Source organism: Mandrillus leucophaeus, unplaced genomic scaffold (assembly GCF_000951045.1).
Source record: "Mandrillus leucophaeus isolate KB7577 unplaced genomic scaffold, Mleu.le_1.0 Scaffold134, whole genome shotgun sequence".
Lineage (NCBI taxonomy): Eukaryota > Metazoa > Chordata > Mammalia > Primates > Cercopithecidae > Mandrillus > Mandrillus leucophaeus.
Genome location: NW_012101299.1, coordinates 2,581,672 through 2,596,226, shown reverse-complemented (window position 1 = coordinate 2,596,226; position 14,555 = coordinate 2,581,672). Strand labels below are relative to the sequence as shown.

The 14,555-nt window shown below is 41.3% G+C and overlaps 1 protein-coding gene across 2 annotated transcripts in view; it reads right to left on the bottom strand.

Moving 5' to 3' along the window:
• RBM33 (RNA binding motif protein 33) overlaps positions 1-14,555 on the bottom strand; it is a 141,873-nt gene that overhangs the window by 50,849 nt on the left and 76,469 nt on the right. For both annotated transcript variants that reach the window (XM_011973081.1, XM_011973082.1), the window contains exons 10-11: positions 1,497-1,629; positions 751-1,094 (exon numbers count right to left, since the gene is read on the bottom strand). In XM_011973081.1, coding sequence (XP_011828471.1) covers positions 751-1,094; positions 1,497-1,629 — 477 coding nt within the window. The remainder of the gene's footprint in view (positions 1-750; positions 1,095-1,496; positions 1,630-14,555) is intronic.

The window sequence follows — 14,555 nt, the reverse complement described above, 5'->3', positions numbered from 1 at the left end:
GCCAGGATGGTCTCGATCTCCTGACCTCGTGATCTGCCCGTCTCGGCCTCCCAAAGTGCTGGGATTACAGGCTTGAGCCACCGCGCCCGGCCGAAAAATTCTTAAAAACATTTTATCTTCCTTTAACACCCTAGATAATACTCATTTTCCTTTTTTAGCTTAGATATGTATTCCATGTGTTTTTAAATAGTTGATTCAAGTTTACCATCGCTATGTATTTTAATAGTAACCCTACAATACAAGAAGAAATACACACTTGGTAAGAAAGATTTACAGACACATGTCAACCCATGAAGCAGAAGCCGGTCAGCAGAGGGCACTCAAGGCCCTCAAATAACCAGGGAACAGCAACATTTTCTTCCCCCCATGCAAAGACTCTTCAAAACTGTCTACTGCAGGAATGTAATCTGACAAAGTATTTCCACTGGTAAACCTTTCATGAAATTTTATACAGATGAGCAAATGTATTATCAAAACATGTCCTAATTTTATTAGTAGAGCCTTTAAAAAATCCTAATAAGTAGCATTTTTCAATTCCCAAAAAATGACATTTTCCCATTTTTTTCTTGTATTGAGATAAGCAACAATGTCAAAAAAAGTTGTCTTTAATAAACAGTACATTTAAGACTAATACCCTTATTCTTTAAATAACCATAAATTAGTAGGCTCAAATAAAAACGTTTAACTTTATGAAACACAAAGACTCAAAGCTACACATTTTTTCCCTGGAGGTTCGCTCAGGACGCATACCTGCAGGTTGGGCTGTGCGTGTGTGGGCAGGAACGGCTGTCCTGGGCCTGGCAGGAACGGCTGTCTAGGAGGAATGAAGGGCCGTGTGGTTGCCGACCCAGGCTGGCTAAAGTGCAGAATCCCCACCGGACCTGGAGGCTGCAGGGCTGGTCGTACGGGCCGCTCTCTTGGGAACACTGGCTGCTGTCCTTGCTGATTAAATGCTGGTCCTGGCTGAGTGAATGGTAGAGGACTCTGAGTAGGAACAGGATGGCTACTGTTAAGAAGGGTAGGAGGCGGTGGCGGTGGAGGGGGACTTCGCTGTTCCAGAAAAAGATGGCTCGGGAATCGCGGTTCACCAGAAACTGAAAGGTAACATGACATCATGAACTTCAGGTTACAAAGACCACGTGCTGCTCAGAAAAGCAATCTGAAGCACTATCCTAATGTGGACAAAAATCACAAGTGTTGACAGGTTATGAATATTTGGAAACAATTCCAGATTTTGCCTCTTATTTCTAGATTGCTTCGTTTGTCATTTTCTATACATAAATTCCTCCTTTATATGAGATGTTCCCATTTTGGATACCAACAATATCCAATTTTAGCACCTGAAACGATAGGCAGAACTGCTATGGTACAAAAACCTGGCATTCCCAACAACATCTCCAACTGGGAGTTAAATTCAGTTTACAAAACAAATGTGTTTGGGCACATCACCCAACACAGCTTCTGCTGTTACTCCACACCACTCACTCTTTCTGTACCTCCTAAGAAGAAAGGGTCTCGCTCCTGAGGCGGGGGTGGGGCTCTCCACTGGTCCTGGAGAGGGAGTCGTGGGGGCTGGCTGAAACTGTTGGGAACAGGTCCAGGTGTATGCTGTGGAAATTCTGGTGGGCCCTAAAGAACAACAACAACAGAGAAACAGGGAGAAGGACAGAAAAATGGTATGTAATTTTCAGAAATATAGACCTGGTTCCAAGTTTTCCTCGAAAATGTCAAGTAATGTGTCTCCCAACAGTCATTGTCTTTCTCTTTCTACACAGACACACACACACACACACACACACACACACAGAGTCATGCATCGTTAATGACAGGGATACATTCTGACATGCATCCTTAGGTGATTCCATCATGCGAACACCACAGAGTGTATTGTAATCACACACACACCCACCCCTAGATGGTAGAGCTTTCTATACACCTAGCCTGTATAGTACACACCAGTAGCTTGAAGGCTACACACCAGGGCAGCATATGACTGTACTGAATACTGTAGGCAACTGTCACACAATGCTAAGTATCTGTGGATGTAAACATACCCAACCCTAGAAAAGGTTACAATAAAATACAGTATTATAGTCTCACGGAAATACCGCCGTCTATGCAGTCCACCATTCACCAAAATATCCTTACACAGCACATGACCGCACATACTAACATACAAACTAAGTGTTAAACAACAGGTGATTCTGCCATACTAAAAGATCCAAAATCGAAACACAGCAACTAGAAATTAAATCAATGTTTTAATGTCATTGTAAAACAAGAATATTATTTTTAAGATTATTGAAATTCATCCAATTATTAGCCTCCTTCCCATTAATCCAAAACACTGTCATGACATTTATCTTTTTAAAGATGCTAATCTTTGCTATGTAACACGACTGTAGGCTGCAGCTACGAAATTGCTTCGCTTTAAAAGAAAAATTCAATCAGCAATTCCTGACTTAACAGAAAAATGTGAAATGTTTAAGAAACCAAATTATTACAAACAAAATAGTACACAGAGTCCTTTGGATAAAAAAATTTAAACAAATTCTTACAGATTAACTTTTTTCAAAAACTACATGTTACTAAAACTCTTGAGAGACAAATTAAAATTACTTCATTTTTCAGTTGGCCTTTCAGATACTCAGGGAGATTTTTTTAAACCACTGTATTGACCTAAGCAGCAGCATAAAGGTAAAGAAATGTTCACCACTTTTTCACTGCTCCAAAAAGAATTAACTATTAACTATCATCAAAATAATTTTCATTTAATAGCACCTTGTTCTTTGAAACTGAGTCAATTATTTCACAACTTTTAAGTATTACTCTTCTCACAAACTTACAATCCCAATGCCTTGGCCTGTCATTTTATTACTAATTAGCTGTTCTCTCGAAATGCAACATTTTCTAGCACTGAAAATGCTCTTCTGGCCGGGCGCGGTGGCTCAAGCCTGTAATCCCAGCACTTTGGGAGGCCGAGACGGACGGATCACGAGGTCAGGAGATCGAGACCATCCTGGCTAACACGGTGAAACCCTGTCTCTACTAAAAAAAAAATACAAAAAACTAGCCGGGCGAGGTGGCGGGCGCCTGTAGTCCCAGCTACTTGGGAGGCTGAGGCAGGAGAACGTCGTGAACCCGGGAGGCAGAGCTTGCAGTGAGCTGAGATCCGGCCATTGCACTCCAGCCTGGGCGGCAGAGCCAGGCTCCGTCTCAAAAAAAAAAAGGAATGAAAATGCTCTTCCACGCTGCATTTTCCTTCCTTCTCCCTGCAAAAGTCTGTTCTACCCGTGGCATTGAGAGAACAGACAAAATGAACACTAGTATAAACACCATAAACCCTTAAGATTGTTGGCTACAAAATAATAAAGAAATGTTTAACACACAAATATTACATCTTTATAAAAACATAAACTTTAGGCACTTATTGAAACATGTACAACAGGAAGTCCAAAGCTGAAACTCTCGTGGTTTTTATTACTTTAGATGAAACAAGGAAATCCATACCAACTATTGCCTGACATTAGGGAGTGTCACTTCTCTAGATAAAGACATCAATTAAGACACAATGAACCCAATAAATGTCAGTAACTGAGGAATATATTTGTAAGTGAGAATACATATCATACACACGGTCTTTTGCCCCTAATAAATGTGTATACTTTATCATAATGATAATTTGAAAATTCACTGATAAGATACTTCGATATGGATCTCTTTTTTTGAGAGAGAGAGAGAGAAACAGAGTCTCACTCTGTTACCCAGGCTGGAGTGCAGTGGTGCAATCAGCTCACTGTAGCCTCAAACTCCTGGGCTAAAGGGATCAGAGCATGCCACCATATCCAGCTAGTTTTTCTGTAAAGGCAGGGTCTTGCTATGTTGCCCAGGTTGGTCTCGAACGCCTGGGCTCAAACAATTCTTCCACCTCAGCCTCCTACAGTACTTGGATTACAGGCATGAGTCACAACACCTGGCCAATATTCTTGAATATTTAATATCTTTACTTTGCTAATAATATGCTCGAAAAATACTTCTAATAGCACAGGCCATTACATACTGTTACTCACTAAATCTGCATGAGGAATTTCAATCAGCTTGCCTGCTTTCTCCCACTGCCAAAGCTTTTTCCTCTTGTTTTAAAATATTTTCATCTTTTGTTTGAAGTCAATGAAACACACGGTGTGAGCGTGAATGTATCTCCTCCAAAATAATATTGTATTCCTCCAGGTAACTTAAATGTTCTCTTTATAAAGTATAGCATTAGTATTCCATCTCTACTTTTGTGTATCAACATGATTCTGACATATACAGACAGTTCCTGACTTACAATGGTCCAACTTACGATGTTTGCAACTTACAGCGGCCTCATCCTGATATAACCCACCGTAAGCTGCGGAGTAGCTGTGCAAGCATTTCAAAACATGTCTTAAAATAATCTTCGAAACTTTCTGAATGACAATAAATTAGCAATCAAGGTTCTGCATTATTTCAAAAAAAACGTTGAAATGATGCTTCTCAGAATGACACGGAATAAAACAAACAACTGCCTGTCTCTGCATGCAGAGAGGTTTGACTGATCACATTGTTTCTAACCCATGCAAATTGGCAACGGTGGTCCTGAATAAAAATCCTTTTCCAATTACTCATAAGCTGTTTCAATGCACACTTGCCTACGCTTATTTCGGGGGAGGAGGCACACGGGAGGGGTTTCAAACAGATAAATACAAAAGGAACCAGCAAGATTCATTAAAAGAATTTGCATTGAGAAATGTAAAACATATGGATGAAAATGATGTCACTGAGACACCAAAAAGAGACAATATCACAGCTCGAAACAAGCTAATAGTTGTGAAAAGTAAAAATCACTCAAATGTAAACTCTTCAAATGAAAAATGGGTATTTTATGACATTTTAGCTTACAAATACGAAATTAGTTAACACCTCTGGAAACTATGAAAAACCATTTCCACCGTTAAGTGTGGTTATGATAGCTCTCTTCATGTAACTGAGTCAAGATCAACCACAAGTAGGTTTGATGTTGGTTTACCCAATCACCTAGATAAGAGTTTGGATGGGGCTGATTTCGATTCAACAGAGGGAGGAGGTTTCTAACACTCTCCTAGCAATAAACACATCCTCAACCCACAGAAGCACGCACTCAGGAGGAGGAGCACTGCCTGCTGGGGACGATCTCAAAGCGAACTGGACTAGGGCAACTTCAAGGTCCAAGCCAACTCACCAACAGTGGGTCTGTTGATGTTCTTGAAATTACAGACCAGTTAAAAGACAAACTGGTGAATCTGGCTGGCACTAGTGCAGCCAGGCACACCCTGGGCGTCAGGTGACAGCAAGAGCGGGTCAGGGAGAAGGAGCCCCGAGCAACAGCCGGGATGAGGTGTGGGCCTCTGTCTGCCAAGTCTGGAACCTGGGAGGTGCTCACAAAGAGACTGACTAAATTAAATGTTCATTTTCTTACTTTTCTGGTAGGTCTTGATGCCTAGTGGGAGCCAGATGAGGAGACCTAAGAACAAAGTCTCAGCACGGGTTAGAGTTGGGGAAGTGGGTTCTAAATCAAGGCTCAGGTTCTAGGTGACAAAACAGGAAGGTACTAGCAATGCGAACGGCCATTCTTTCTACTTGCCAGGACTCACAGCCTTTTATAGCTCAGCAAACGCTCCTACACACTCCCTACCATACAGCGACTGACAACTGCAGGGATTCTCGCAGAACTTAAACAACCATGGCGAATTCAACATGGACCAGTCAAGAACCAACATTTTACAAGCAGCCACTTTAGAACGAGGACCAAAGGGAACTCAGGCCCCCAGTCCACTGGCAGAGTCCAGGAACTCCTGGGTATGACGCTGTTACCACTGTCGATACCAGGGCCCCATGAACTCATCAACACACAGCGAGGAAACGAAAACTTACGACATTAAATCACTGGTCCAAGGTCACAACACGATTTTAGTATTTTTATTTTTCTGTAAGTTCATTCAACCACATCAGGGATTTCAATATTCAAGAAAACCAAGTTAAAGCTCCTGCAAGGGTGCATTTTATTCATGACATCATAAAAACACAGTGGAGGGAGTTCCAACCCATATAATAAGAAATCTTATCAAAATTACTAAATTTGGGTTACAACTTTTCCCCGACTTAGATATAAAAATGGTAGTGTACCCCCAACTCAGAAGGTGGACCCTGGACACTCGTCACATTACGCACTTCCCCTTTCCATCACAGGTATTTCCTTGAAAAATGTTCACTCTTACATTTCTGTCTCAGCCAAAATGCAAAATTACTACAGAAAACGGCTTCTCTTGTAACCCTTGGTACAGAACCTTTACCTCCTCCTGTCCCTGTTTCACTCTCTGGTCACCTCCCTGTATCAGGAGACGCCTGACACAGGGCCCAGATGGACCCAAGCCTCTGACTCCTCTACCCCTGTGGCCAGGCTCCTAAAGGCTGGAACATGAAGAATCCCATGAATTGGAATCACTAAAAGCTTTTATTTTATTTTAACTGGCTCATCAGTGTCAATCAGCAGTCTTTCGCCCTTCTCTCACTGCCCAGGATAATTTCACACCTCTGAGCACCTTCTAGTGATTCCACCACACAGCTGTCCCCTCTGCCTGCAAGGCCCTCGGCATCCTCACCGCACCTCCTTCCCACCCTTCTCTGCATCCACCTGCATCTAAACATCACTTTCTACCATGAGTAATGGACTTGCTGCTAATTTTTAGGAACAGTCTATTTGTTAAAAATAAACATAAATTCTCACTCTATTATACATTTGGTCAGATTTTTCATTTAAAAGATAGGAACAGTATGCTGAAGTAGAACAGAAGGTGAAAGTCGGCCACCGATGTGCTGACAAGCCGTCAGCCCTAACTACAGTCAGCACACTTCAGGGCTCGTAACTCATTAGCTCTATCAGTCACTACTATGCTAATGAGCTGGCAAAAAAGCAGACATCGGGAGGTGCCAGAAAGAACGGGAACAGTAAAATATACTTTCAGAGAAAGCGAGAGAGTCCTTTGGGGCTATTTCCACTTAACCCTTAAACACATTTTTATTGTATTAACAGCTGGAAATCAGCATCACTGGGCATGAATAGTTTTTATCAATTTACAATTATTTTGCCAGTCTTAACAAAGAGTAAAGCAAAGCTTGATGTATCAGTCATTCAGAATGACAGGTAATTATGCACTACCACTCTCTCCGATCTCGATTCAGTTTCCCCTTCACCCCTTTCCGGTGTGCCAGTTGCCAGGTGTGCAGCTGCAGGGTGCACTGTTCCCACAGGACCAACCAGCAGCAGGCAGAGCTCCTCCCCAGGTGCAGAAAGAAGGGCTGCTTCTGTAGCTGACCTTTTGTCACTCAGCTCTCATGCCAGGGAAGTGCCAGTTCTCTTTAAATTTTGCCTACAATTAGAACAAGCTGAAAGAGGTCCTGATCTTTCAATCTTCGTTATTTAATAGGTGAATCCCTAATATTTATTACGGCTTTTCTTACTGGGCTTAGAACTGGAAAACGCCATTTCTTAAAAAATTCTGTAGTTCTTCTAAGTTCCATGATTGTATCTTAGTGCCACAGGTCGCATCCTCAATAGTACAGAGGTCCTCACTTATCCATAGTTTCATTTTCTGGGGTTGAGTTACACACCATGAATTGAAATCTGAAAATATTAAATGGAAAATTCCAGAAATAAACAATTCGTAAGTTTTACACTGTACACCTTTCTGAGTAGCATGACCAAATCTCTTGCCATCCTGCTCCGTCCACCCTGGGGAATCAAATCATACCTTTGTCCAGAGGATCCATGTTGAAGACTCCCTGCATGCTAGTCCATTAGTCACTTGGTCAACGTCTTGGTTATCAGATTGATTGTCACAGTACTGCAGAGCTTGCATTCAAGTAACTCATATATTACTTAATAATGGCTCCAAAATGCAAGAGCAGTAACTGTTTTATTGTATGATTAGCTATCGTTGCTCATCTCTTATTGTGCCTAATTTGTAAATTAAACTTTATCCTAGGTATGCATGTACAGGAAAAACCACGGTCTCTACTGGGGGACTCGCAGTACACGCCCCTTGGATAAGGCGGGCACCACAGCACCGGCCACGCGGCTGCTGCAGCAGGGCTCTTTATAAACCCTTTATCCCACCTTCCATCAGGCAGTTAATTTCAAGTCCTCAAAAAGACAGATTTTTCTCATTATAGATAAGGCAAAACGTAACTGGGAAAGCAGACTGGCCTCCACTCCACCCTGAGCAGAGTCAACCAAGGTTCGCTTTTTTACTTTGCCACAGGTTGTCATCAGGGAAAAGGACTCTGTCTTTAGCCCTTTTGTCCTTTTTCCAAAAGAAAAGAGTTACTGAATTAGAAGAATAAACTCAAAGAGTTTAGTCCACAAACCTAGTTTTCCATAAAAATTCCAAGCCACCTGAGAACTAGGTACCTTACTTCTTAGGTCTCTAAGCACTATCAGATTCCCTGGAAGACTTCCCTGGAACTTTAATGTTGTGATTTTCATCTCTTCCCAAAACTCTCTTTCCTTTAACTGACTATTTACATGCTGTCTAAATGCACAGTCACTGGCATTTGAATGTTACTGATACATAACAAAGCCCCCAAAATTCTCTCTCATGATAGTTTTTTCACACTCAGTGGAAAATAAAAGCCTTTAAGATCCATCACTAATGTTCAAGCAGAACTTTATTCTAACTTCCAGCGATCCTGCAGGTGCCCAGGTTGAGAAGCAGCACTCATCATCTAACCTGACAGCTCTCCCAGCCCTGTCTCCATCCCAGCCACTTACCAGCTACAGCCTTGAGCTCATAACTGAATCTGTCTGGGCCTCAGTTTACTCACCTACGAAACAGCGATAACAATAGTACCCACCTCACGGGGGCAGGAAAGTCCTTAGGACAGTACCTAGCAAATAACAAAAGTCCATCATACATGTCGTTATCATTTTTACACGATTTTGTAGACAGCAGCAGTTTTTGCAGACAGACTGTAAATATGATATACAGCTTCTGAAATATGTCCATGTCTTCTGTAATATTTCCATGTTTCCAAACAGGGTAAAAACCAAATCAGTACAGATCTCCTGTTTGCATTCTTATTTCTGAGTTCAAATCAGAAATCCCTCATAAAGTACCAGCAAGTCCTAGAAACTTTGTCTCTTGAATCTCTCCAAACCACTCCCACTTCTCTCTGCCCTTCAACTGTCGGGTACGAGAGCTGAGACCAGACCTGCCTTATACATCAATGTGTTTCCATGCTTGGCCCAGTGCCTGGCACACAGGCGGTTATAAATATTTAATGGATGAATGAAATGCCTGTTTGTAATAGCAAGGTATTCCCCGAGCCTCACATTCTCCACCTGGAAGTACTGCACCATGCTGTAAAACCAGCTGCCCACAAAACACGGGGAGAGGTGCTGAATGGCTGAATGAAGGAAGGAAGAAACAAAGGTTAGGATGTACTGACCTAGACCTTGGGCAATGAACTGCCTGAGGCTTTCGAGCTGAGCAGATGTGAAACACATACATGCACTAGGACCAAAGAGAAGCCAAGATCTGGGGTGATCACTGGTTGAGAGACAGAAAAATTAACAGAACTGAGTTCTTACATGTATGACAGAATTTTTTTTTTCTTTAAGAGACAGGGTCTTGCTCTGCCACCCAGACTGAAGTGTAGCAGCATGATCATAGCTCACTGCATCCTCAAACTCCTAGGCTCAAGTGATCCTCCTGCCTCAGCCTCCAGAGAGCCCAGGACTACAGGCATGAGCCACTATATCTGGCTGATTTTTAAATTTTTTGTAGAGATGGGGTCTCACTGTGTTACCCAGGCTAGTCTGAAACTCCTGGCCTCAAGGGATCCTCCCGCCTTGGCCTCCCAAAGCACTGGGTTTACAGGTGTGAGTCACTACATCTGGCCGGTAAGAAATCATTTTAACTCGTATTCTATGTAATATTGTTAGAGAAAACGAGTGAGAGGACCATGCTGACTGGCTTCTTCCCCCTGCAGCTGGGAAAAGAGTGAGGGTCACCGGCGGGAGGCCAGAACTTCCATGCTAATAGGGTTTGGCTCTGTATCCCACCCACATCTCATCTCCAACCGTAATCCCCACAGGTGGAGGGAGGGACCTGGTGGGTGGTGACTAGATCATGGGGGCAGTTTCCCCCACGCTGTTCTCATGATGGTATGTGAGTTTTCACAAGATCTGATGGTTTAAAAGTGGCACTTCCCCACTTTGCTGTCTCTCCTGCCACCATGTGAAGAAGGTGCTTGCTTCCCCTTCGCCTCCTGTCATGATTGTAAGCTTCCTGAGGCCTCTCCAGCCAAGCGGAACTGTGAGTCAATTAACCCTTTTTTCTTTATAAATTACCCAGTCTTGGGCAGTTCTTTATAGCAGTATGAAAACAGACTAATACACATGCTGTCTCATTTAATCCTTATCACAACCCTACAAGGTAGGTATTCTGCTCACAGAAATCTTCTAACCACTTAAATAACCTCCACTTAGTACAAGGTTAGAAAGTGGCAGAACCTGAATTCAAACCCAGGCTGCCCACCTGCAGAGCACACTGGGGACTCCTTGGCATGAACAGCAAATGGGGAGGGATTTTTCTCACATTCCCTAATCAGTCCCTAATCATATGTTTTATCATTACATATGTAAGTGTAATTGTGCAAGTCCATGTGTGTTTCAGAGGCAAGAAAACCAGTATGTACTACATCAAGTCAAAAGTCAGATAGCCATGGAAATTCCATGGCAGGCTTTAATAAGTAAAAGAAATTACCAGTACTCACGTGACCAACCTACAAGAACTGCATTAAAGAGGTAAGACCAAAGACGCTATCTAAGATGTAGAAAGAAACCATTTACTCAGAGTGAGTAAACAAGGCAATTTCTGACCTTGGAAGTTAGTTAAATAGAGCAAGAATGGGAAAAGAAGGATTTGCAAGTGTAGCCTGGAGTCTGTACATGCTACAGGCAGGCTGCTGGCTCCTGAAGCAGCTGGGTGAAGGGCAGTGAGGAGGGAGTAACATTATGTCAGCAAGTGCACAGGATCCAAAGAACCTGAAGTACACACTGACCTTAACAGGTGGGGAGGCTGGCCCAGGGAAAGAGAGCACCTGAATGGTAGATAAATCCAGTCCAACCAGGAGGAAGTCATGACGGCCCATTTTCCAAGATGACAAATGCCCGCATATCAGTCAAGTGGTACCAGGATAAGAAAAGAGGGCAGATAATGCAAGACACCTCTCAGAAAAAAACATTCAATGACTGACCCATGAAATACACCAGAGTGAAAAGGGTTGCCTCAGCTGGGGACAGTGCCTCACGCCTATAATCTTAGCACTTTGGGACCCCAAGGTGGGCCAATGCTTGAGCCCAGGAGCTCGAAACCAGCCCAGGCAACATGGCGACACCCAATCTCTACAAAAAGTACAAAAACAAATTAGCCAGGCATGGTGGGAGACACCTGTAGTCCCAGCTACTTGAGGCTGCGGTGAGAGGATCCCCTGAGCCCGGGAAGCTGAGGCTGCAGTGAGCTGCGATCACACCACTGCATTCCAGCCTGAGCTACAGAATGAATGCTGTCTCAGAGAAAAAAGCAGGGGTGGACGGTTACCTTTCTGGCAATGTCAGATGCTGCTGGACACAAGGGAGAGCTCACCCGGGCAGATCTGCGGCTTGCCACTGCTCTCATAGAACTTGAGAGTTTAAATATTTAAATAAGTTGTTTAACTTTTAAGCTTTAAGATCCCAAAAGCTGCTCATTGACTGTTAACACTATTGCTTTTCTGAAACAGAAGTTTGACAAATAGCAGGTCTCCTGAAACGCACAGTGTCACTTTTCCTGTTTTCTGTTTGTTTTGAACACAAGTGGCACTTTTCTCTTTTCCTCTAATTACACAACTTAAATTCTGATGAACACGTCAGCCACATGGAAAAGACTGCTTAAATGCTCACCTAGCACAAGTTATCACTTATTCCTTAGTAACAGAGCCCTAATTTTATTCAGGACAACACTGCTCAGATAAAAACTACATATTCCAACTTATAAGGAGGGTGACATTTGGCTAGACTCTGGCCAACAGGAGCAGTTGTCAGCTGGAGGATGGGTGGCAGGGAGCTCCCTGGGGGACACCTCAGCTGGCCTGTACCTTCTGCCCTTGCCCTCCTCTTCTTTTGGCCTGGAATACAGACAAATGCATTAGGTGATGGGCAGATGGAAAAAAATGTGAGTCCCTGATAAAGCTGCTATACATAAAAAATAAAAGCTTTTTCATTTTTATGCAAAAAATAAAACAGTCACTGTTAACTAAGTTTTCTGTTAAACGAGCCTCATTCACATCCTGACTCAGTCAAATATCATAGCCAGTTTATTATGTTGTAGCTGATACAAATACTGCTCCAAGAAACTGGCAGACAAGTCACTTTTCCTCTATGAGATAAAGAAACTCAGGTTTACAGAGTTAGAAGTGAATTAACTAAGTTTACATCACCAATGAATGACAACAAAGATGACAAGAACCCACATTTTCACACTCCTGGTTTATTAAGTGCTTTATCCATCATAGTACCTTGATTCTGCTAAAACAAATTTATCTCCAAGCAATGCCATATAAATCATGGCATTCATAAGAGGTTCTGTTGATGTGATCATTCCTTTATTAACTTCTATCATTTCATGGGAATAAGGGTACTACATTACCAACTCCCTCTACCAAATACAAAATTATTTTAAAACTGTTATGAGCTGTGAATACCTCACTTAACAGAACTTTTAGTACTAACGTTAATTCTACCTTTTGAAAGAAAAGACTACTTTAATCCTCTCAAATAATTGCTCAATTTTGCTTTTCTTTATATCCCTTTAAAAATCCAAGGTGAGAAATTATTATTCTCTCTCATATAATTCTCATACAAATTATACTTTCGCTTTTCTGCATCTCTTGTTAATTACATGATTTTTATCTATATTAATCCTATTCAAGAAGAACTGATAACTCCAGTCACAAAAAAAAAAAGATGAAAAATTTTGCATAAATTGCTTAGCACAAAGTTAATCGTATAAAGCCAAGAATAAAAAGGCACTAACAGCTATTATGTGACTTATCAGCTTCCCTAAAAGGGTCAGTCCGTATATTTTAATAAGACTAATTAAATACCTTAAAAATGTCATTGAAACTTCATGAATCTTTCAATAAATTATAACCAATCTCTACAACATGTTTTCCTTTATTAATCTCACTTAAAATACAAAGAACTATATAAGAAACCAATTGACACTTAGGAACACCTCTCAGTTAATTCCGATTAAATGGGTTGAATGCAAAGAATAAAGGCCACTAGTGACCCCTGACATAATTAAAATTACAGCCCTCTATCACAGTATGTTAATCCTCTTATTTCAGTATTCTCCATGGATTTTTTTTCTTTCAGGTTATGCCTTGTTTAAATACCTACATTCATCTTCCTAGAGGGTATTTTTATATTTACAGATGCATTCTAAACATTTTGAAGGACATACTTTGTGCCAAGTACTAGGTTTCATATTAGGGGGTTAAAAAAAAAAAAAAAAAAAAAAAACCACGTGAATTTAAATACGTTAGGATAATATTAATGGTTCAAGCAGTGAAACAAGAGCACCCACTACAAACTACAAAACTTCTGGGTACAAAATGGTGTTTTGATGAACCTCCTAAAGACTACTTACATTATTTCCTGAAATGAAAAACTCTTTATTTCTGCACCCTCACCCTCCCACGCCCTCCTGAAACAACTCCTCCCAATGACTGGCCCCGCTGTAGTAAACTTCCTCACTTCAGTACTTAATGAGGGTCACAACTTTACGTAGTTACAACTCAACTTACTGGATTCTATCATTTTTTCTCAGTTTATGGAAATTCAATTTCATATTGAAGGAGAAAGCACAGCATAAAAACTAAGAGAATCGGCCTCTAGTTCTACCTCCCGTTTCCAGTTGTGTGAACTTAGGCAATTTGATCTTTCCAAAAGTCAGCTTGCCAATCTCCAAAACAAAAAAATAATAATTTTTTACTTTTGCTCCACAGGCTGCTGAACACAGACTATGGAATATAGTGATCACACAATCTTTTTTTATTCACTACCGATTTTCAACCATATATGCTCTATAAAGACTGTATTTCCTCATTCAAAAAAAACAGAAAAAAAAAGAACCAACTAAAAAAGGAAAGCAGTAGTATCAGCTATGTCAACTGAAAAGCATACAGTCTGTCTTAAAGCCTCATCTGTGAATACACTGACTATATCATCCACAATCCACTCCTAGGCATTTACTGACAACTTATGTTCCAAAAAAAAAAAAATCTGTACACACATACACAACCCCCCTCCAAAAAAAAAAAAAAAAAAAAAAAACCCTGCCATAAACAAATGTTTACAGCAACTCTAATCACAACAAAGACTGGAAATAACCCAAATGCCTATCAGGTGAAGGGGTAAACAAACTGTGCTATATCCATATACTGGAATA